At 37.0% G+C, this 22,934-nt stretch overlaps 1 protein-coding gene across 1 annotated transcript in view; it reads left to right on the forward strand.

Annotated features, from left to right (window-relative positions):
• The window catches only part of SNX4 (sorting nexin 4), a 67,354-nt gene that overhangs the window by 21,343 nt on the left and 23,077 nt on the right, over positions 1 to 22,934 (forward strand). The window contains exons 5-8 of the mRNA XM_004745398.3: positions 381 to 428; positions 6,208 to 6,263; positions 11,122 to 11,194; positions 20,792 to 20,853. Coding sequence (XP_004745455.1) covers positions 381 to 428; positions 6,208 to 6,263; positions 11,122 to 11,194; positions 20,792 to 20,853 — 239 coding nt within the window. The remainder of the gene's footprint in view (positions 1 to 380; positions 429 to 6,207; positions 6,264 to 11,121; positions 11,195 to 20,791; positions 20,854 to 22,934) is intronic.

Below are 22,934 nucleotides of genomic sequence, written 5' to 3' on the forward strand. Positions count from 1 at the left end.
ATTATTAGCCCCAGGGGTACAGGTCTGTGAATCGCCAGGTTTACACTCTTCACAGCACTAACCATAGCACATACCATCCCCAATTCAGCTGACATTTTTATACTTAGAGATACTAAAGACAGTACTTTCTGGCATCACTTAAATGATATCAAAATTAGTCTTTAGTTTTTTGAAGCCCAGATTTATAAAATCTTGGGTCTGTCTTTTGGTAATCTTTTGGACTCTCGATTATATGCTTAATTTTGAAATGGATTCTTTTTTTGAACCTTTCTCCCATCTTCCCTGAAAGAACAGAATAATAGATACTTTATTTAATTTGGAGTATTCTTTATAGGTGGTTTTATTTTGCAATGATTCCTAAAATTAACTTTAATTTTTAGGAAGGTAACTGGAAGGAGACCGTGAATGAAACTGGGTTTCAACTGAAGGTAAGAATATTTGTATGAAATAGTTTGACAAGTTCCTTTACAATTCCAAGCATAATGCCATGCACTTAGTGGATATTTGATACTTATTGAATGTGTGAATGTTGGGAAAAGACTTTGCTTCTAATATCATTAGGAGGGTTTTCAAAGAAACACTGTGAATTCCCTTTGGATTTGCATAATTTTATTATTGATGAGTCTAGAGTGGGCATATTTATGAATTTCATTCTGTTGGGAAAGAATGTTTTGAATCAGTAATTTAAGATTTTTATTTATTTATTTATTTATTTATTTGACAGACAGGTCACAAGCAGGCAGAGAGGCAGACAGAGAGAGGAGGAAGCAGGCCCCCCGCTGAGCAGAGAGCCCGATGCAGGGCTCGATCCCAGAACCCTGGGATCATAACCCGAGCCGAAGGCAGAGGCTTTAACCCACTGAGCCACCCAGGTGCCCCTGAATCAGTAATTTAGACATAAGTCGTAGATTTTTCCCACACTATGCCCATAGGCATTGTATCTTGTTTTTTTTTCCTTAACCCTCTCTGCCTTTACCACTGCCACTCACATTTCTTGCCCACTTACTTGCTCTTTTTTATCAGATAGGAAAGACACTTCTGAAGAATTGAGCTTGGCATTCCTAATCATAGCAGACTAAAAGATGAGCCAAATGTCATGCTTCTGTCTGCTGGGACATGGTGGTCAGTTTTGAGTGGGCATATGAGTCATTTTCAATTAGTGTCTGCTAGTGATACAGCTTTTCAGATTTAGCCATTATAATTTGTCCTTGGGGATGAAATTACTGTCTAAAAATTGAAAAGCATGGTATGGTGTGAGGCCACCCTGACTCCTGTCTGCTCTCCCTGTTGGCTCCAAAAGTAGTGTAAACACAGGTTGTTGGCAAATTTTCGAAAGTTTTTATCTCTTGTGTAAACTGAACAGGTAAGTAGAAAAATGTAATGTAAATTGATAGGATATATAGAATGATGAACAAATGAAATGATAATTCTAGGTCTAGACAACAAGAACAAAATGTCTTTACAGTAGTTATGAAAATACCTCTTAGAGATTTTTGTATTGGCAGTTAGGTATTTGAAATTTAACGCAAAAAACTAGGAAGATAAAATTTGTGCATGGAAAATATAATCGAGTATCTAACTATATCATAACCTGATTCCAATGAATCATGAAAAAATTAGAATTTTCTTGGCTATAATTTGTTACTTTATGGCACTCAGAATATTGGAATTTTAATTTAGAGTTGAATTTGAGATAACTCAAAACTTTAAAAAAAATGTTTTTATTTTGATAGGTTTTCTGAGAACTAGTCTAAGATGTTAGGATCTAATATTAAGAAAAAGAGAAAAGTAAAACAATGGTTTTGGTGACTTCTCTTTATGTAACAGTCACAGATTTAGTCATTAGTTTAGTAACTAGTTAGCAGTTCTTTGTCTTTGAACCCAGTATTTGGCCATGACTTTGGTGACCCTGAGAGAGCCCTTGAATTTCTTCATCTATATAGATTGTGCTGTGTATTTAGTGCATTGAATCTTCTGATAGGTGCTATTTAAGAGTTAAAATATTTCTATTTGGGTTGCCTTATGGTGAAACCTTAGTTTCACTTTTCACTTTGAAAGGTAATACTTTATGCGTGATGTTAATAATTGGAAAAGTCAGACTTTAGTATATGTGCTGCCGAAGCGAGCACGGAAAAGTCAGACTTTAATGATATGGAACAGAAATAAGATATATGAAGAGAGTTTGGAAATCCTTGTATCCTGCTGTATTCTTGTTTTGTTGTGGCTGGTTCTTGTTTTAAGTCCTTTCATCAGTGAAATGGAATCTTTTTTAGACCATCTCACACATATATACATGCATGCGTGCATGTATGTAAGGTTCATGTGCATACTTGTTACCATCCCATATTACCTCTCCTTTTTGTTATAAATTGCATGTAAAAATGGTTGGTAAAGGGAGTATTGGAAACTAGTCTGTGAAAGTGAGATTGTTCTGAATCAAACCAAATGTTTATATTTTATAAGAATATTTGATGTTATGAGGCATCTGGGTGGCTTAGTCAGTTAAGTGTCTGATTCTGGATCTCAGCTCAGGTCTTCATCTCCGGGTTGTAGGTTTAGGCCCCGCACTGGGCTCCGTGCTGGGTGTGGAGCCTACTTCAAAAAAAAAAAGGAGAGGGTATTTGACTTTGGCCCTTGGTTTTTGGATTGTCAATCAAATTTAAACGTCAGCTTACTTAAATTTTCATTATTTTTAATTTCCTTTTTTTTTTTTTTGACTAAAGATTTTATTTATTTTAGAGATAGAGAGAGCAGGGAAGGGGCAGAGGGAAAAGGAGAAGCAGACTCCCTGTAGACAGGAAGCCCAACATGGGGCTTTAGACCCTGAGACCAGGACCTGAGCCAAAGGCAGATGCTTAACTGACTGAGCCACCCAGATGCCCCTGATTTTCCTTTTTTCACACATGTTTGTTTAATTTTAGTTTTGGCCTACTAGATTAATATTATCTTAAATCATTTTAGAGTAATTACTATACTCAGGAAGATAATTATATAAGTCTCTTTTCTTTTTTTTTAATTAAGATTTTATTTATTTATTTGAGAAAGAAAGAATAGTAGTGGGATAAAGGGAGAGGGAAAGAATCTCTAACAGACTCTCTTGAGTGTGGAGCCTGATGCGGGACTGAGTCTCATGACCCTGAGATTGTGACCTGAGTTGAAATTAAGAGTCCATCACTTAACTGACTGAGCTGCCCAGGCACCCCAAAAATCTAGTTTCTTTTTTATCACTGCTCTATTTAATATAAACATGAGCAGCAACTCTTTTCATCCCTGCATTATATTGGCATTTTTGTCTTGAATATATATATAAAAATTTGTGTTAACCAATTTAGTGAAAGGAGAGCAAAGAGCTTTTCTAGAGTAATGAACATATAAACTAGTTACTTTAGTATAAAGTAGTACTCTTCTAACTCCTATTAACTCAGTAAGTTACTTACAAGAAAGTGTCATCCATATACCCAAACCTTACATGAATTTACATTGACTCAGAGGAACCCAGAACCCTCTTTGTTGCTTGGAGTACAGGCTGCTGGTGTCCCAATCTGGATTTTTTAAGATCCCTGCTAATCTGTGTATTACAGAGAAATGTCGAGAGAGCCGTTGTGATAAATACCGGGTGCCTGCAGAGTGTCAGGTGCTTTGCCAGGTGCTGTGGAAACAGTAGCGGATGAGCTGGAAACCTTCATAAACTCCCATGTTCTTATGGAGCTTATATTTTAGTAGTTGGAGACATTAGATTAACATATAAATAAGATACTTTAAAATAGTTATAGATAATCTTTGTTAAAGAGTATGACAGCAGAGATTTTTTTCCAGAGATTATTTGGAGATAGATGACCGTAAAATTTATTGTCCAAATGGGGACACTTTCAAGAGTGAAAAGGGGCACTATTAATAATGAGTCTAGGACAGTAAGCATAAACCAGGACTGTCCTGGATAAATTGGGTCACATGGTTGAAGAGAGAACATTAGAGCCGAGACAGGAATAAGAAACCTGCAGTGGAGTCAAGCTGGGAGCCATTGAAGAGGAACGTGAGAGAGGCCCAAGCTGGGGGTGGTGGGTAGCTAGGCAACATTTTGGGGAAGAGAAGAATCAGAAAATGAAGTCACCCAGGGGAAGACAAGATCCAGGACATGTAAGGTAAAATATGGAATAGGAACCGGGAAAGGGGAGGAAGTGGGGACTGAAGGAGAACATGGGAAGTAAGGTAGGAACTTGGGGCTGGAGAATGGTTGGGTTATTTTTCATTCAGCGTGTTTGTCTTGTGCAGGCTTTGTGAGGCCCTGGGGGTACAGTAGAGAGCACAGGAGATGGAAGTATTGTTGGGGCTGTCGTTGTGCAGTTCCCAGGGGCACTGTGCGCAATGTGCTTTTTAAAATGACTCTTCTATTCTAGTGGATAGTTGAGACAAGTGAACAACTAACGATTCCAAGTTGTGTTGTTTTAAAGGAGATAAAAGAAGATGGTATGAAACAGTGATGGGTCAGGGGCTTCTTTAGATATTTAATGGGGATTCTGAAAGAGGGTTGGTAAGCTGTGTGGTTTGAAGTAGTCCAGGTGTATTTTACGAGATCTGGCTTTGGGGACATTTTAGGCAACTTCTGAAATCTTGTGGAATCTTGCGAAATGGTAAGCATACTGAGTTGGATGTTCTCATGGAACTGACCTGACCGGTTGATGGGTAAGCAAAGTTTAGGGTGGTGATATTTAACATTCTATATGACTTCTAAATTGGTAAATTGTTGACATTAAAAGTAAAAAATAAATTGGTGTTCTTAAGAATTTGAGATTCCAGGAAAAGTACAAATGAAAATATCCTTCTTTCCTCATAGTTTTAATGTAATTTCATCCTCATTTAAAGAATCACGTTTGTATGTAAATATAGAGTCTTCAACACTTTGGTATTTAGTTATTTTAATTAGTTAGTAGAACAGAAGGGCGTGATATATGCCTTAAATTAATAGGTACATATATATATAAGGACTTTCACATGCACTAGCTTGTTTGCCCCTAAGAAGTGAGAAAGGTCCAGAATTGGTGAAATACTGATTTTAGAGATAAGAGGATCCCCAGAAATCAGTGATAAATTAAGTATCTATATATACTCATGATAGCTTTTTGAATAACTTGTAGTCTGAAGTTCTAAGAGAGGCTTAGTTTGTGGAGTAACGTATTTGTTGCATTTGTTTTTTATTTTCTAAGCCAAGTAATTTGGGGAGCCCTAGAATTGGTTTTGTCTTATTTTATTAATTTGAGAGTATATGTAATTGTTGGTTGGAAATTGGAGTAATGTGAAATTTTCAAGCTGATTGTAAGTTTCCAGCTATATTATAAAATTAATTTTTGATTGAGCCAACTCTTTTGAATTCTATAGTTTCTGTGCCTGGTCAGAAAAGTAATTCAGTGTTTTTTTTCCTTTTCTCTCCTTTCATTTTCATTTTCCTCTTCTTTCCTTTTCCTTTTCCTCTTCTCTTCTTTTCTTTGTGAGAACTTAGATAGGATTTGGATATATTAAGTGTACATTTTATAGAATTCAGTTATTGCTTAGTGCTGATCCCTCTGTTCCTCCTTTGAGAGCAGTTATTTAAAATAAATAAAAATAGTTAAAAAGTTAGCAAAAAAAGATAGTTGAAAAGTTGTGTTGTCTTGTGACATTTTCTATCAGCCAGATAAAAACTAATTTGATGTCATCTTGTTTTACTTTAGTGTACAGTATTTAGTTCAGGTATTTCCATATTTCTTTTTTAAGATACCGATCATGACAGTGAAAAAACCAGTGTGTATTTGATTTGGATTCCATCTGGGAACGACCTGCAGTAATGGATGTGCTTTAGAGCAGTAGTTTTATTTAGTTTATCATTGCTTTTCTTGATTTAGAGAAAGGTAAACTACTTTTCTCTCATGACTTTTTCTGACATGTGGTAATGGAGAGGTATATATATATATATATCTGTTAGTGTGTTGATGTTTGTAATTGTTTTACTTTGATACCATTGAATGCCATGTATTCATTTTATTAAAACATTGTTTTTGTAGTGTTTTCAAAAATAACTACTAAGCCTTTTTCTTTTAGATATGTTTAATGTGTTTGACACAAATGATATGAAGAAAACTGTACTCGAGCATCTTCTAAAGGAAAAGTAAAACTGTTTGGATTTGTAACCTGAAATGTAATTGTATTAAGTGAATAAATTATTTTTTCCAGGCAGATTCCAGGTTAAAAGCGCTTAATGCAACATTCAGAGTGAAAAACCCAGACAAGTAAGGTTTTGTTTTAATAACAATTACAGTGTTGTTTTGAATGATTTAATTTTTCATTTCTGAATGTATGCAGTTTATTTGCTAACTATTTTAAAAAGTAATTTACATTTAGTGAAATCCTCTTACAGTCTAAAACTGATTTTGAGATTTGGTAACTTAATTAGGTTTAAGGTTACAAGTAACTAAGGTTTTAGAAAATTAAACCACTGCTTTTTTCTAGAAGGATTTATGAAAATGTTGAAGATATCAGAAAATTAAGAGATATAATTTTAATTTCATATGAAGTAGTTTTTCTTAATGACTTTGCTTGTCAAATATGTACAGAGTTCAAGATAAGATTATTATATGTTACGTATATATTTAATAATAAACTACTTCGTCTACCAAGAAAACTTGATAGATAAATGTATACTAGTATAATAATTTCATGGAGATGTATTTATATGATAGCTGATTGACTTCATTAACATCAGTTTGGTGTTTTGAGACCATTTCTATAATAAAGGAAGCCTGTGCATTCAGAAAAAAATTTCCTTAGGATGGGCCCTAGGCCTTTCTCAATATTTTGGTTTTACTCATTCTCTGAATTGGGTGGATAATTTAGGCTCCTCATCATATGGACCTTTACCTGGTCTTTGATTCAGCTAAATTTTTTAGTTAGAAAGTTGCTCAGGCAGATGAGGCTTTTCCATTTTTGGCTACAAAGGGCATGATGTGTGTTAGAATTTCTCTAGTTAGGCCTTCAGCATTAATTTCTTTGTGATGTAAATTCTTACCAAATGCCAGGTTTGCATAGTCTGATAATGTATTATGCCTGACTTTATAAATCATAACACATTAGCATAATGCCTTTAGCTTTTAATATAAATATTGAATATATAATATAAATAAATATTTAAAGTTTTGGTGATCAGGAAATTGTGATGGTAACCATTGAGGGTTTTTAAAATTTTTTATTTTATTTTACCTTACTTTTTAAAAGATTTTATTTATTTGACAGACACAATGAGAGAGGGAACACAAGCAGGGGGAGTGGGTGAGGCAGAAACAGACTCTACAAACGAGCAGAGAGCCCGATACAGGACTCAATCCCAGAACCCTGGGATCATGACCCGAGCCAGAGGCAGCCACTTAACGACTGAGCTGCCCTTAGGTTTTTTGTTTTTTTGGGTTTTTTTAATAGACTTATTTATTTATTTAAAAAACATTTATTTATTTGGGAAAGGGAGAATGAGAGCATGAGCATGGGCATGATAGGGGCAGAGGGAGAGGACAAATGGAGAAGCAGGCTCCCCGCTGAGCAGGGAGCCTGATGTGGGACTGCATCCCAGGACCCTGAGATCATGACCTGTGCTGAAGTCAGATGCATCCCAGGACCCTGAGATCATGACCTGTGCTGAAGTCAGATGCTTATAACCAACTGAGCCACTCAGGTGTCACTTAATTGACTTTTTAGAGGAGTTTTAGTTTTACAGAAAAATTGAATGGATAGCACAGAGGTCCCATATTTACCCTCTGCCCACACACATGCACAGTCAACCCCACTGCTAACGTCCCCCACCAGAATGGTACATTTGTTACAGTTGATGAATCTCTTTTGACCACACTATTATCACCCAAAGACATTAAGTTAGGATTCACTCTAGACAAATTTATAATGACATTTATTCATCACTATCATATCATGCAAAGTATTTACACTGTCATGGGTCTTATGGCTGGCTCAGTCTATGGAGCACATGACTGTTAGTCTCAGGGTCATGAGTTCAAGCCCCATGTTGGGCGTGGAGCATACTTAAAATTAAAATAAATAAATAAAAACAAAAATAAACAACAAAAAACCCCAAGTATTTTCACTGTTCTAAATAAAAATCCTCTGTGGTCTGCCTATTTATCCCTCCATCCCAACCCCTGGCAACCAGTGATTTCCATAGTTTTACCTTATCTAGAATGTCATATACAGTATATAGCCTTCTCAGATTGGCTTTTTTCACTTAGTAATAAGAATTTAAGATTCCACTGAGGTTTCATTATGAGGGTTATAATGACATGCATGGTATATAAGAGATGTTCTCTAGGTAAAGAACTAAAATTTTAAGTTAGCCTCCAAAAAAAGCTTTGAGGAACCTAGTAAGCTAGTTTTATGACTTTGGTGGATGTACATTCATTTGAGGAGCAAGTAGATGAGACTGTATTTTAATTATTTTAGTATTTTGTCAGTTGAATGTCTTTCAGCTTAAGAGTTTAGCAATTGAATGAGGCCTTCCCTTTTCTGACCTAACCAGGTTTCTGGATTATAAGATTTTATTTAATATCCATATTATATATAGAATTTTAAGTTTGATATGACCAACAACATAACCAAGGCAGTTTTTTGCTTCTGTTCTTACAATGTGTAACTAATATATAATTAGTAATTAGTAGAATTTGTTTGCCTTAAGTTCTAGATAAGAGGATTGTCTATATCATTCATTGTCCTTTTTTTTTTTTTTAAGTTCTATTTATTTATTTTTAAGTAATTTCTACACCAAACATGGGATCTCATGACCTGAGGGTCAAGAGTCAGATGTTCCTCCAACTGAGCCAGCCAGGCACCCCCATATCATTCATTGTTAAAACAGAGTCTTCACATAGAGAATCTCTGTTCTAGTTATATCATATATTATATATTATATATATTTTATATACTGGGTCTAGGTGGTCCAATATATAATTATTATTCATACTATTACTAAAATAGTTTATATCACTAAAATATTTTTATTCTGTCCTTTCTTAAAATGTAGAAAACATTGTTTTAGAGGGATTATCAAAATGATGCTAGCTTCACGCATGTTTATGTTTCTTCAAACTGGGGCACCTGGCTGGCTTAGTCAGAAGAGCATGTGACTGTTGATCTTGGGGTCATGAGTTGGAGCTCCACATTCAGTGTAGAGATTACTAAAAAAATAAATAATAAACTTAAATAAAATAAGCTATGTTTCTTCAAACTAGTCTGTTAAAGAGCAGTTTAGAAATGGGCCTTGAGTCTTCTACTTTTTGTGGCATATTTAGAGAGTATTTGGGCAATATTTAGGACGTAGACCAAGAGGTAGATTAGTAGAATGAGTGAATGAGGCAGAAAATACAGACGGCACCCTAGTTTCAGTCTGTGGAGTGTGAGGGAATACAGGGAAGAGAGATTTGGGAGGGATAGGGGAAGATAAATTGAGTTTTGGGTATCTAAGCAAGTAGAAATGTCAGCTAGTCATTTGGGTGTTATAGATCTGGTGGTTAGGAGAGAGATTCGGGTAGGAGGTAGCAGTTTGGAATTCAGTAGCATGTACATTATAATTGTAAAGCTTTGTGAATGATAAGTCACGTAGAGTGTGTAGATTGAAAGATTGATTATTAAGTTGACTGAGGACCCAGGGTGGTACTCTAAGGATTACCAACACTTTGGGGGTATTTTCCAGAGTGTAATCTGAGGATGAGTAGCCTCTGAATCCTGTGGGTTGGGCATGTTAAACATTCAAGCATCCTGAGTCCCACTAGGGCCTCCGTGCACAGTTTGCTTGTTCACACCCCTTTCCTACTGAGAAGCCCTTGGTAGCGTTTCTAACAAACACTTTAGGGGTTCTTTGCACACTAAAGTTGGAGGTGTAACAAGTGGGTGAAAGAAATGTGAACTGCCAAAGAGACTTCAGGCATAACCAGACAGTATAAGGAAAATCATGAGAAAATAAAACCGATAGCAAGGGAACAAATTTTTAAGGAGGGTGACGGTAGCTGCTACATTGTTGAAAGGACCAAGAAAGATGAAGCCTAAAGGATATCCTTGGGTTTTAGCAACATGAGAATAATTAGCGATTTTTTCAGGAGTATTTCTGTCCTTGGGTGCTGGAGGCGAAAGTAGACTGCACTGGGCTGCACAGTGAATGGGAGGTGGTTGTCACTTGAGAGAATGCCTTGTCAAAGTGTATGTGTGAGAGACCTGGGTATGAGAGGGTGTTGAGAGTTGGGTGTATTGTCAAGGGAGTGTGTGTAGGTTTTAAATATAGGAGAGTTAGTTTATATGCTAAAGAGAAGGAGCTTATAGAGAGTGGAAGTTAGAAAGTAGGAATCTGGGGTATAGCTAGGGTAGAATATAGAGTATTGATGGGAGGAAGGACCCTTGGGGGAAGGAAGAAATAATAGAAGTAGATGTGTTTGCTGGCAGGAGATCCTACTAATGGCTGTGTTTAATGTGTGAAACTTGGTTGGAGAGTGACAGGTGGTAGTATCAGAAGTTTCATATCTTTTTGCAGAATGGTAGTCACTAAATTAGGGAAACAAAGATTACTGAATAGCGTAAAGACTGAGGTTAGAGGGCGCCTGGGTGGCTCAGTGGGTTGAGCCACTGCCTTCGGCTCAGGTCATGATCTCAGGGTCCTGGGATCGAGTCCCACATCGGGCTCTCTGCTCAGCAGGGAGCCTGTTTCCTCCTCTCTCTCTCTGCCTGCCTCTCTGCCTACTTGTGATCTCTCTCTGTCAAATAAATAAATAAAATCTTAAAAAAAAAAAAAGACTGAGGTTAGAGACCAGGAGTTTAGCACCATGAATTTTTTCAAGTAATTTTTCAGATAATTTTTTTCTCTATCTCAGTTTCACAGTAAAAATTATGAAGTATGACATCTTTAAAAATATCAAAAGCAGAAAAAATATCAAAAGAAAATATGGTTGTTTTAGAGTTTTTTGAATTTGTATTGGTGTGTACATAAAGCCAGCATATGGTCAAATAGAAGCAGTTTCATTGTTCTCAGGAACTCCTGTTTTGTCTTTCAGTTTTTGACTTGTTTTCATGAGAAAAAAATGATGTTTTATTTATTTCCTGTTTCAGGAGATTTACAGAACTAAAACACTACAGTGATGAACTACAGTCTGTCATCTCACATCTTCTTCGAGTTAGAGCTGTAAGTGGTCCCCAAGAGTTTTTCGACACACATTTATAAGGAAATGTTTTTAGATAATGGATGGTATTTATGATGAATAGCTGATTTTTGCTTTCAGATTTGGCTTATTTATCATCTAAATTGCATTTTTAAGAAAATGTGCAATGTTTCATGGCATAAACAACTTGAAGGTTTTTAGCCTGTTGTTTTCTCTGTAGATTGTGTATGGTTGTTTGACTATCTTGTCAAAGGCCTACCGTTTCAATGTTGGAATAAATTTAATTAAGTAAGTGTGGGAGTTTAGATCTATATGTAATGATATCCTTATACTTTCAAGGTTATTTTTTTCTTTAATAGTGAAATAGCTTATATATGTTAGGCCATCCTGTGCCTGTGCTCTTAAATTCTCCTATATAAACTTATTTGGGGTAATGGTCTGCCATGACAAAATAAATTAGAAATGGAGGGATAATCACTGAATTTAACCATGTGATTGACTGTGGTAGACAGGGAATCCTTAGAACTTACCTGTGCTAAAGACTTAGAAAGGGGCACCTGGGTGGCTTAGTTGGTTAGGCATCTGCCTTTGGCTCAGGTTATGATCCTGGAGTCCCAGATCAAGCCCCAAATTGAGCCCTGCATTGGCTTCCTGCTCAGTGGGGAGTCTGCTTCTCCCTTTCCCTCTGCTTCTCCCCCAGCTCATGTTCTTTCTTTCTAATAAATAAATAAAATCTTTTTCTTTTCTTTTCTTTTTTTTTTTTTTTTTTAAAGATTTTATTTAGTCATTTGAGAGACAGAGATCACAAGTAGGCAGAGAGGCAGGCAGAGAGAGAGAGGAGAAAGCAGGCTCCCAGAGGAGTGGAGAGCCCGATGTGGGGCTCTATCCCAGGACCCTGGGGTCATGACCTGAGCTGAAGGCAGAGGCTTTAACCCACTGAGCCACCCAGGTGCCCCAATAAAATCTTTTTAAGAAAAAGTGAAATGTTTTTCTTAAAAAGAAACATTTCTTAAATGTTTTTCTTAAAAATCTTTTTCTTAACAAGATTTTATTTATTTATTTGACAGAGAGAAAGAGAGAGATAGGCAAGTAGGCAGAGAGGCAGGCAGAGAAAGAGGGGGAAGCAGGCTACCTATTGAGTAGAGAGCCCAAGGCAGGGCTTGATCCCAGGACCCTGGGATCACGACCTGAGCCAAAGGCAGAGACTTAAACCACCGAGCCACCCAGGCGCCCCAATAAATAAAATCTCAAAACAAAACAAAAAAAACTTTGAAAGATACTGGGATACCAGGTCTAGGATCATAACTTACACTGATTGGAAACCTCTTAAAATGCATTATATGGGATTTGTTTTAATGAGATCATCTACTGGTGAGGAGTGGAAAGTGGGGGCAGTTTTAGATGAAACTAGATTGGCCATATAATAATTATTGAAGGTAGTGTTGGGAAGTGGAAGTATGTTCTGCTGTTCTCTACTTTTTGTATATTTGAAGATTTCTATGATAAAAAGTATAAAAAAATAAGGGAAAAAAATCCTTTTGAATATATTGGCCCAGTCTCCTATTTAACCATTTAGAATATCATTAGATTCCCTGAGTAAATTATGAGATACTTCCTAATAAAAGAAAAGGACCTGTGAGAATTCTTGGACTAGAGTCTACATCTGGGTCATTAGACAACAGTTCTTGTGGAAAGTTGGGGGTGGGGGGGGACAGAGACTCCCCAGAATACTGGAAGAATAATTCATACAGCTTTGCCTTTATACTAGAAACCTTGGAGAATCAATTTAAGTTAGAGGTCTGGCTGGTTGTGAAAGATAATATCCTTTTTAAAGACCTTCAACCAAAGGGAAGGGAGGGGGGAACACTGTAGAAAGCCTTGTTTTAGCAGGAAGGTTAACAGTTCTGGGAGTTCGATTAGGCAGAGGTATATTACTATGCACTCACATGACAAACCCCAGGTATTGAAAGGCTCTCAAACAGCCTTTCAGACCCAGAAAAAAACTAGAGGACAAAGCAGAAAAACCAGCTAGAATCTGATTTATGAGGAATCTTCGAGAAGAGCGGTGAATTGAACAGAGTTTAACAGCTAAACACTCAGAAAAGCTGTGAAGTATAGGTAATAAATTTAAGTGAGACCTGAAGGAGGGAGACATGATTGTCATTGTCATTGCTGTGAGACTTTTTATTTAGCCTGAAGAAGGTATACATACATGATGGCTTTCATAAAACAGTAAGAAGATTGTCACAGGGCAAGATAAACCATAGTGATTATATATTGTTTTCTGCTGAAAGTATATTTTTAAATGTGATTTAATATTTAATAACCATTAAAGATTATGGTGAAATTTAGCCATATCAAACTTGTTTTTGCCCTAGGACTTTATTTGTTCTTCCTCATGCCCATATCACTTTTCCCACATGCCCCCCTTTAAGAACCTCTCTTGACCTATTTTTTTTTTTGTCATTCATTTCTCACCTCAAATGCCTCTCTCTGAGAAATCTTTCCTGGGCATCTTATATAAAATATGATGCAATTTTCTATTATTTTCTGTCATATTCTGTCATTGTTATTGTCTTTATATTAGCCCTATCAGACATTTGTGTTCTATTTTAATTTGTTAATTATCTTCTCTACTAGTATATAGGGGTTGCACAAGAGCAGCTTTATTTTTTCACTGCTAAATCCCTGGAATCATGTCCAATTCCTAGTATATACTCACTATATATATAGTCATTGAATGAATGAACAAATGAATGTATATGCTGACACTTTTATGTTTACGAAAGATCTGAAAAAGTAGAGAAATTGCTTCTTTTATTTTAAATTCCAGTATAGTTAACCTATAGTGTTATATTAGTTTCAGGCGTACAGTATAGCGATTCAACAATTCATACATCACCCAGTGCTCATTACAGCAAATGTGCTCCTTAATCCCCATCTCCTGTTTGACCCATCCCCCACTTACCTCCCCCCTCTGGTAACCATCAGTTTATACTCTGTAGTTAAAATAAATTGCTTCTTGGGGCACCTGGGTGGCTCAGTGGGTTAAAGCCAATGCTTTCACCTCGGGTCATGATCTCAGGGTCCTAGGATCGAGCCTCACATCAGGCTCTCTGCTCAGCGGGGAGTTTGTTTCCACCGTCTCTCTCTGCCTGCCTCTCTGCCTACTTGTGATTCCTGTCTGTCAAATAAATAAAATCTAAAAAAAAAAGAGAGATAAATTGCTTCTTGAATTTAATTATAACCAACCAGGAGAACTGGTCAGTAATGTATATGTGAAAAGAACCTTTGAAGAAAACAACCTTTTCATCAAAGAGTTTGTAATACATAAGTAAGAGAATTCTGGGTGTAGATATTTATCCCAAGCTTTTTGTTTGTGTGTTTTTGCTCAAGATTCTATTTATTTATTTGTTAGAGAGAGAGTGCGCACACCCGGCAGGGGTGGGGAGGAGCAAAGAGAGAAGCAGATTCCCTGCTGAGCAGGGAGCCTGACTCGGTACTCAATTCCAGAACCCTGGGACTATAACCTGAGCTGAAGGCAGATGTTTAACCAGTTGAGCCACCCAGACATCCAAGATTTTATTTAAAAAATATATATGTATAAATTGGGGCACCTGGGTGGCATAGTCGGTTGAGTGTCCAACTCTTAGTTTCAGTTCAGGTCATGATATCGTGGTTATGGGATCAAGCCCCAAGTGGGCTCCCTGCACAGTATGGAGTCTGCTTCAGATTCTTTCTCCCTCTCCTTTGTCCCTCTGTCCCTCCCTGTCCATGTTCTCTCTCTCCCTCAGGTGAATAAATAAAATATTTTTTAAAAATTATTTAAGTTTTTTTTTTTTTTAAGATTTTTTTTTTTTTTGTGTTTATATGTCAGAGAGAGAGAGGGAGCACAAGCAGAGGGAGTGGCAGGCAGAGGAAGAAGCAGGCTTCCTGCAGAGCATGGAGCCCGATGTGGGACTCGACCCTGAGCCAAAGGCAGATGCTTAACCAACTGACCTAGGCCTCCCTAAGATTTTATTTTTAAGTAATCTTTGTACCCAGCATGGGGCTGTAATTTACAACTTTGAGATCAAGAGTTGAATGCTCTGCAGACTAAGTCAGCAACGCACCTCATCCTAAACTTTACGAAAAAGTCTTCAGAAACTTTATGACATTGAAGATATCTTGAGCTCTTGAAAGGAAAGGCAGCACTTGATCTGTGAGTCAAATTGAAATTCTGAGTGAGTGAATGAAGGAATGATTAAATGCTAGTGAACAATATAGGATGCTTTCTTTCTTTTTTTTTTTAAGATTTTATTTTATTTAAATGACAGAGGCAGTGAGAGAGGGAACACAGCAGGGGGAGTGGGAGAGGGAGAAGAAGACTTCCTGCTGAGCAGGGAGCCCCATGTGGGGCTCTATCCCCAGGACTCTGGAATCATGACCCGAGCCAAAGGCAGACACTTAGTGACTGAGCCACCCAGGCGCCCCTATAGTATACTTTCTGATTAGCTAAAATTCTGATTATTCTGAAGTTGGGAAAAAGGCTATTTAATCATGGACAGTAACAGAAAAGTAAAAATGAAAGGTTTAAGCCCCAACACAGACAGAAGCCTATAGACAACACAAAAAGCACCACAGGGAGGGCCTTTTTGTAACGTTCAGAATGTTAGGAGAAGAAGGCTTAAGTGCTGTTTGAGACAGATGATGAATTCTTTTTTTAATTTATTTTATTGTATTTGATTTTTGAGACAGAGGATGAATTCCTAACAGATGAAGGGAAAATAGATATGACTATCTTTTCTGTCAAGAATTCTTTTGAAAGTAGAAAAGGTAAAAAATAAGTTTTAGATTGGTTAAAGAGTTAAATATTTAAGAGATCAAAACAGAACAACCCTAAAGAGTGGATGGCTCAGTGGGTTAAAGCCTCTGCCTTCGGCTCAGGTAATGATCCCATGGTCCTGGGATCCAGCCCTGCATCGGGTTCTCTGCTCAGCGGGGACCCCGCGTCCTCCTCTCTTCCTACCTGCATCTCTGCTTACTTGTGCTCTCTGTCTGTCAAATAAATAAAATCTTAAAAAAAAAAAAAAAAAAAGAGTGGGTGGCTGCAGACAGAGAGGAGCTGGCTTTGGACAGTGTCTCTGCCATTTATTGGGTCCTTCAGACAAATCTAGTAACCTTTCAGGGTGTGTTTCTTTGCTAAAAATTGGGAATATCTGCCTGGGATGTAGTAGGTACTGAATAAATATTTGTTATATGAACATATATAATATATGTTATAGAATTATGAGACTCAGGTGAAATAATTTGTGTCTTGTAATTAATAACAGAACGACAATATTGATTGCTAACATTCACCACTGTGTGTCAGCCAGTCAAGCATATTATAATAATCTTACCAAGTTCCCACAATAGCCCTTTAAAGATAGGTACTGTTACTGTCCCCATTTTGTAGATTAGGAACAGAGGCAAAGGAAAGTAACTAAATGAAATTAAATAATTTGATACCACACTATACTAGATGTGTGGAGCAAAAATTTCCACTTTTTTTTTTTTTTAAAGATTGTATTTATTTATTTGACAGAGAGAGACACAGCGAGAGAGGAAACACAAGCAGGGGGAGTGGGAGAGGGAGAAGCAGGCTTCCTACTGAGGAGCCCATGTGGGGCTCCATCCCAGAACTCTGGGGTCATGACCTGAGCTGAAGGCAACCACTTAACAGCTGAACTACCCAGATGCCCCCCAAATTTCCACTTTTGTCTGACTCTAGAGCCCATGCCCTTAACTACCTATAAATGGCATATTGACAGAGGACATAAATTCAGGTAGACTGAGCAAGAAGAGAACTGGCTTTCATTGAGTCATCCCCCTTATTGCAAGGACCCTCACAAATGTCATCTTATTTAATCCTTACAAAGTTATATGATGGTCATTTCCACCTTTCTAGAAGAAAGGTGTAATAACAAGGGTTGGTTTCGTTTACTAAATCTCCAAAGTTAAACCCTAAAGTAAGAAGGAGCTGGAATTTGAACTCATTCGTTTGACTATAAATCCTGTATTTCCTCTGTAGTACATGCTGCCTCTTTAGGGAAAAATCACATTTAAAAGCAAGGGGGGAGTAACTTCACAAATACTGTGAAAATGCATATTATAATTATTAAGATACTACTTGACATTTGTAGTCCTAAAGATGGTACTGTCTAGGGTTTGTGAGCTATTTAGTGATGATGACAGTATAAAGTACTACGTGCAGCTCGTTTGGGAACCATTGTAGCAGTAAGTAACAAGAGTTTACTCTCATCATCTTTGAGTCCTTAGGAAATAGTTCAAAAGAAAAGAAAAGCTATGTGTGTCTAGGATCATCCAAAGAATGTCCTGAAACTGTCCATTTTAACGTTTAATCAGCTACTACTTCAGTGAGGACAGAAAAGGCATTCTTATTGCTCCGAATGATCCTGAGCTGGGTAGAATGATTGGATGAGTCTGTCACATTTCTTCTGCTGTCATAGAATTTGCTAGGTGTCACTTTTTCCCTGTCAGTTGTCAGATGATCAGTTTTCAAAAGACTCGTCAACAGAAATGGAATTGGCAGTCTGGCTTCTTTTCCTTGTCACCAATGACCCATGAATTAATTTGGTTTTAGGTTTTCATCATTCCTGTTTTATTTTTCTGCCCTTTTTGCTTTTCCTTTTCTCTAGAAATGATAATTTTTGGTTATAGTTTTTCTTTGTTTCATCTTCTTTCTCACTGCCTGATTACCTAGGTACAAGTCATTTCATGTTTAAGTTGGCTGGATCCGTTTGTTTCCATGAATAGCTGATAACAAACGCTGGCCTCATAACAACTATTGTGTGTGTGTGGTCTAGTTCGTGGGTAGGTTGTTCCTTATGTGGTTGCTCACCTTTTTGGTATAGGAAGACTCTTACCTCTTTTGGGCATGCTATGTGGGCCAAATTATTTTTCAGAGTTCTAATTGTGGTAGAATATCCTTTTGTACCAGCTTCCAGGAGTGAGATACTTTAAAGAAATAAACTTTTAATCCTTGGAATTTACAAACCTTTTTTTAAAAAAGATTTTAATTATTTATTGGAGAGAGAAAGGGCATGAGCATGAGTAAGGCGAAGGGTAGAAGGAGAGGGAAGCAGACTTCCTGCTGAGCAGGGAGCCCAGCAAGGGGCTCAGTCCCAGGACCTGAGCCATGACCTGAGCCAAAGGCAGATGCTTAATTGATTGAGCCACCCAGACGCCCCCAAACTTTGTCTTTGAACATTTATTTTGGATCTGCATTTTGTACTTAAGTTGCTTGTAGTTTCTGTTCTTACATGGTTAATAAGTGCTCTTCCTCTCTTCCATACTTAATATCTTAGTGGGTGATAAATGCTCAGCTTTCCAGAAGAGGTTTGATCTTTAAAGCACAAAGATCTAAGAGAGTTAGTGGTTTAGAATGGCATTTTGCCAGTTCTGTATGATGTTTTCTAGTGTAAACCATATCTCTCTTGAATAGTCATGATTCATGTATGGTGGTAAAGATCCAAAAAGTCCTGCGTAAAAGAAAAGTGTTAAATTTTGGGATGCGTGGGTGGCTCAGTTGGTTGAACAACCACCTTTGGCTCAGGTCATGATACTGGAGTCCAAGGATCGAGTCCTGTGGTTGGGGGGCGGGGAAGGGGGTCTGCTCCCTCTGACCCTTCCTCCCTCAAGCTTGCTCTCTCTCAAATAAATATCTTTTAAAAAAAAGAAGTGTTAAATTTTATTATATCAATGTTTCCCAAACTTTACTTGATGATGGAACAACTTTAAAAAAAAGCAAATAGACTTTGACACTCTATATAGGACTCAAAAAATAATTGGGAAATAATATCCTTAGAGAAATTAGTTGAGAGGTCTGGGGACAACTCTGGAGTGTTTCAAGCAGAATGAAGACTGTGAGTTTTGTCCTGAGTCTAGTGTAGGGATGGATGGACTTTTATGGAAGGCCAGATAGTAAATATTTTCAGCCTTTTGGGCCATATGATCCCTGTCAGATCTGTTCAGCTCTGCTGTGAAAGCAGTCATGGACCATGCTGACATGAATGTTCTAATGAGGCTTTACAGAAACAAGTTGCAGTCCTGTGGTGTGTTGCTCCCTAGTCTAGTGGCTATGCGTTCCTTCAAGCCAAGCCAAGGAGAGATGGAAAACATTTTATGTTCCTCTTAGACCTGCTCCAAGTATTCATAATTCTGGTTCCTTCACTATAAGCTGGTATTGAAAGGGTTAGGATTTGTTGTATGGTTAATGCCTAATTCCTCAGATTATTCACGTTTGAGTAAGAAATTAGGAACATAATTTATCCTAGGGTTTACATTTAGAAACTGTGTACCAAGAATTTTTTGGTATCCCAGGAAATTTTTTTTTAGGGTTTAGGGTTTTATGTGGGATTACCTTTTGGCCTACAGTTCACGTCCATAACACTTTGGAGGATAGTTTGTGGTGTTTTGTCTTTTGTAAAATTTGTGTGACTAGCTAAGCAGTATATATTTCATCTCAATCTAAATTATAATTCTGTTTTTATTAAAATATCTAACGTGTTGGTTAGAAGGAGTTTTCGTGAAAAAGTAGCATTGAAGTATGTTGCATGTATTTAGCATTTGTATATAAAACTGTTAATAAAATTGAAAATGTTTATTTTTCCCTCTGATAAATGCCAGTTTGAGGACTTTATCATAAAGAAACAATTGAAATTTAGAAAAAACTTTACTCTCAGATCTTTATTAAAACATTATGTATAACACTAAAAAACTTAGGGGTAGCTAAATATCCAACAAGGAGTGTTTTTGTATTTTATACACTGCTACGTGGAATTTTATGCAATTATTTAAAGTGGTTTTTATTAAAAGTAATAGTAGCCTGCTGGATAAAAATATTATCACCTTTAAAAAAAATTTATATATTTGAGCGAGAGAGAGCATGAGAGGGGAGAACATCAGGCTCCCTGCTGAGCGGGGAGCTTGATTAAGGAGTTGCTCATGGGACTCCGCAATCATGACCTGAGCTGAAGGCAGTTGCTTAACCGACCAGCTATCCAGGTGTCCCTATCACTTTTAATATAGGAAATTTTTAAACAGTAATGAAAACGTGTTTATATATGTTCTTTTTCTTTTCTTTTCTTTTTTTTTTTTTTTTTTAGATTTATTTATTTATTTATTTGACAGAGATCACAAGTAGGCAGAGAGGCAGGCAGAGAGAGAGAGGAGGAAGCAGACGCCCTGTTGAGCAGAGAGCCCGATGCGGGGCTCCATCCCAGGACCCTGAGTGAAGGCAGAGGCCTTAAACCCACTGAGCCACCCAGGCGCCCCATATGTTCTTTATTTTTATGTGTGTGTATGTGTACATGTATGTACACACATATATACATATATACATAATATACACACACACACATATACACATAAAAGCAGTTACATAAATATGATGGCAGCAGTATTCCCCTGCCCCCGCATAATGAGACTTTGGGAAATTAAAGTTTTTTCTTTTTCTTGTTTTTGAAGTTTATTGTACTAAGCATTTTTTAAAATGAGGATAACGTTTCTCTTTTTTTAAAGAATAAACTGTGTATAGCTTTGATCTAATATTAATTTCTTTTAAAAATTTGTTCCAGAGAGTAGCAGATCGACTGTATGGTGTATATAAAGTACATGGGAATTATGGGCGAGTTTTCAGGTGAGCATTATATAAGCTTCTAAAATAATTGATTAGCTCTAATTAGCTTTTTGCCTGAGAACTATAATTCCTGAACATTTATGGGTCTGAAATGTAGAAGTTTAGTTTTCATTTATTTTTTATGTTACGGCGTAATTAGTTAATGTTTTATTCAAGTGTACTTAACATCCAGTGTTATATTAGTTTCAGGTGTACAGTGTAATGATTGAAAAATTCTATACATTTCTCAGTGCTCATTAAGATAAGTGTACTCTTAAATCCCCTTCACCTATTTCACCCATTTCCCAACCCCCTCCCCCATACCCTCCACTCCCTTGGTAACTATCAGTTTGTTTGTTTGTTTGTTTGTTTTTAAAGATTTTATTTATTTATTTGACAGACAGAGATCACAGGCAGGCAGAGAGGCAGGCAAAGAGAGAGGAAGGGAAGCAGGCGCCCCACAGAGAGCCCAATGTGGGACTCGATCCCAGGACCCTGAGATCATGACCCGAGCTGAAGGCAGCGGCTTAACCCACTGAGCCACCCAGGAGCCCCTACCAGTTTGTTTTTGGTATTTAAGAGCCAGAGGGGTTTTTTTTTTGTCTGTCTGTATTTTTGTTGTGTTTCCTAAATTCCACATATGAGAGAAATCATATGGTGTTTGTTTTCCTCTGTCTGACTTACTGCACTTAATGTTATACTCTCTAGGTCCATTCATGTTGTTGCAAATGCAAAATTTTATTCTTTTTTATGGTACACACACAATGGATAAAGAAGATATGAGCTAGATATATATAAGTATAAATATACATAAATATATAAATATATTTCTAGCTCAAATCTTTATCTGTTCACCTATATATGGACACTTGGGTTGATTCCATATCTTGGCTATTATACATAATGTTGCAATATACATAGGGGTGCATATATCTTTCCGAATTTTTTTTCTATGGGTAATTTTTTTTTTCTATGGTTTTTGTTTTCTATGGGTAAAGAAAATCTGGGTGAATTCCTAGTAGTAGAATTACTGGATCATATGGTAATACTGTTTTTAATTTTTTGAGGAACCTCCATACTGTTTTCCAGAGTGGTTGCACCAGTTTGTATTCCCACTGACAGTGCAGGAGGATTCCTTTTTCTCCACATCCTCATCAACACTTGTTACCTCTTGTCATTTTGATTCTGGCGATTTTGACAGATGTGATACCTCGTTATAGTTTTGATTTGCATTTCCCTGATGATTAGTGATCTTGAGAATCTTTTCATGTGTCTCTTGTCTGCTTGTATGTCTTCTTTAGAAAAAATGTCTATTTAGGTCTTCTGCCTACTTTTAATTGGATTATTTGTGGGGTTTTGCACAAATTTGTGTTGATCTGTACAGGTTCTTTATATTTTGGATATTAACCCTTTATCAGATACATCATTTGCAAATATCTTTTCTTATTCGGTAGGTTGTATTTTCATTTGGTTGATTGTTTCCTCACTGTACAAACGCTTTTTATTTTGGCTTTTGTTTTTCTTATCTGAGGAGACATATCTAGAAAAACGTTTCCTTTGGCTGATGTCAAAGAGGTTACTGCTTATGTTTTCTTCTAAGAGTTATGATTTCAGGCCTCACTTTTCTGACTTTAATTCATTTTGAGTTTTTTTTTGTGGTGCAAAAAAGTGGTTCAGTTTCATTCTTTTGCATGTAGCTGCCCAGTTTTTTGTTGAAGAGATTTGTTGAAGAGACTCCATTGTAATTATTTTTTTTTAAAGATATTTATTTATTTATTTATTTATTTATTTATTTATTTATTTTTTAAAAAGATTTTATTTATTTATTTGACAGAGAGAAATTACAAGTACACTGAGAGGCAGGCAGAGAGAGAGAGAAGGAAGCAGGCTCCCTGCGGAGCAGAGAGCCCGATGCGGGACTGGATCCCAGGACCCTGAGATCATGACCTGAGCCGAAGGCAGCGGCCTAAGCCACTGAGCCACCCAGGCGCCCCCTTATTTATTTATTTGACAGAGAGAGATCACAAGTTAGGCAGAGAGGCAGGCAGAGAGAGAGGGGGAAGCAGGCTCCCCACTGAGCAGAGAGCCTGATGTGGGGATCG

This window comes from Mustela putorius, unplaced genomic scaffold (genome assembly GCF_011764305.1).
Source record: "Mustela putorius furo isolate JIRA1106 unplaced genomic scaffold, ASM1176430v1.1 tig00003834_pilon_pilon_pilon, whole genome shotgun sequence".
In the NCBI taxonomy this organism is placed as follows: domain Eukaryota; kingdom Metazoa; phylum Chordata; class Mammalia; order Carnivora; family Mustelidae; genus Mustela; species Mustela putorius.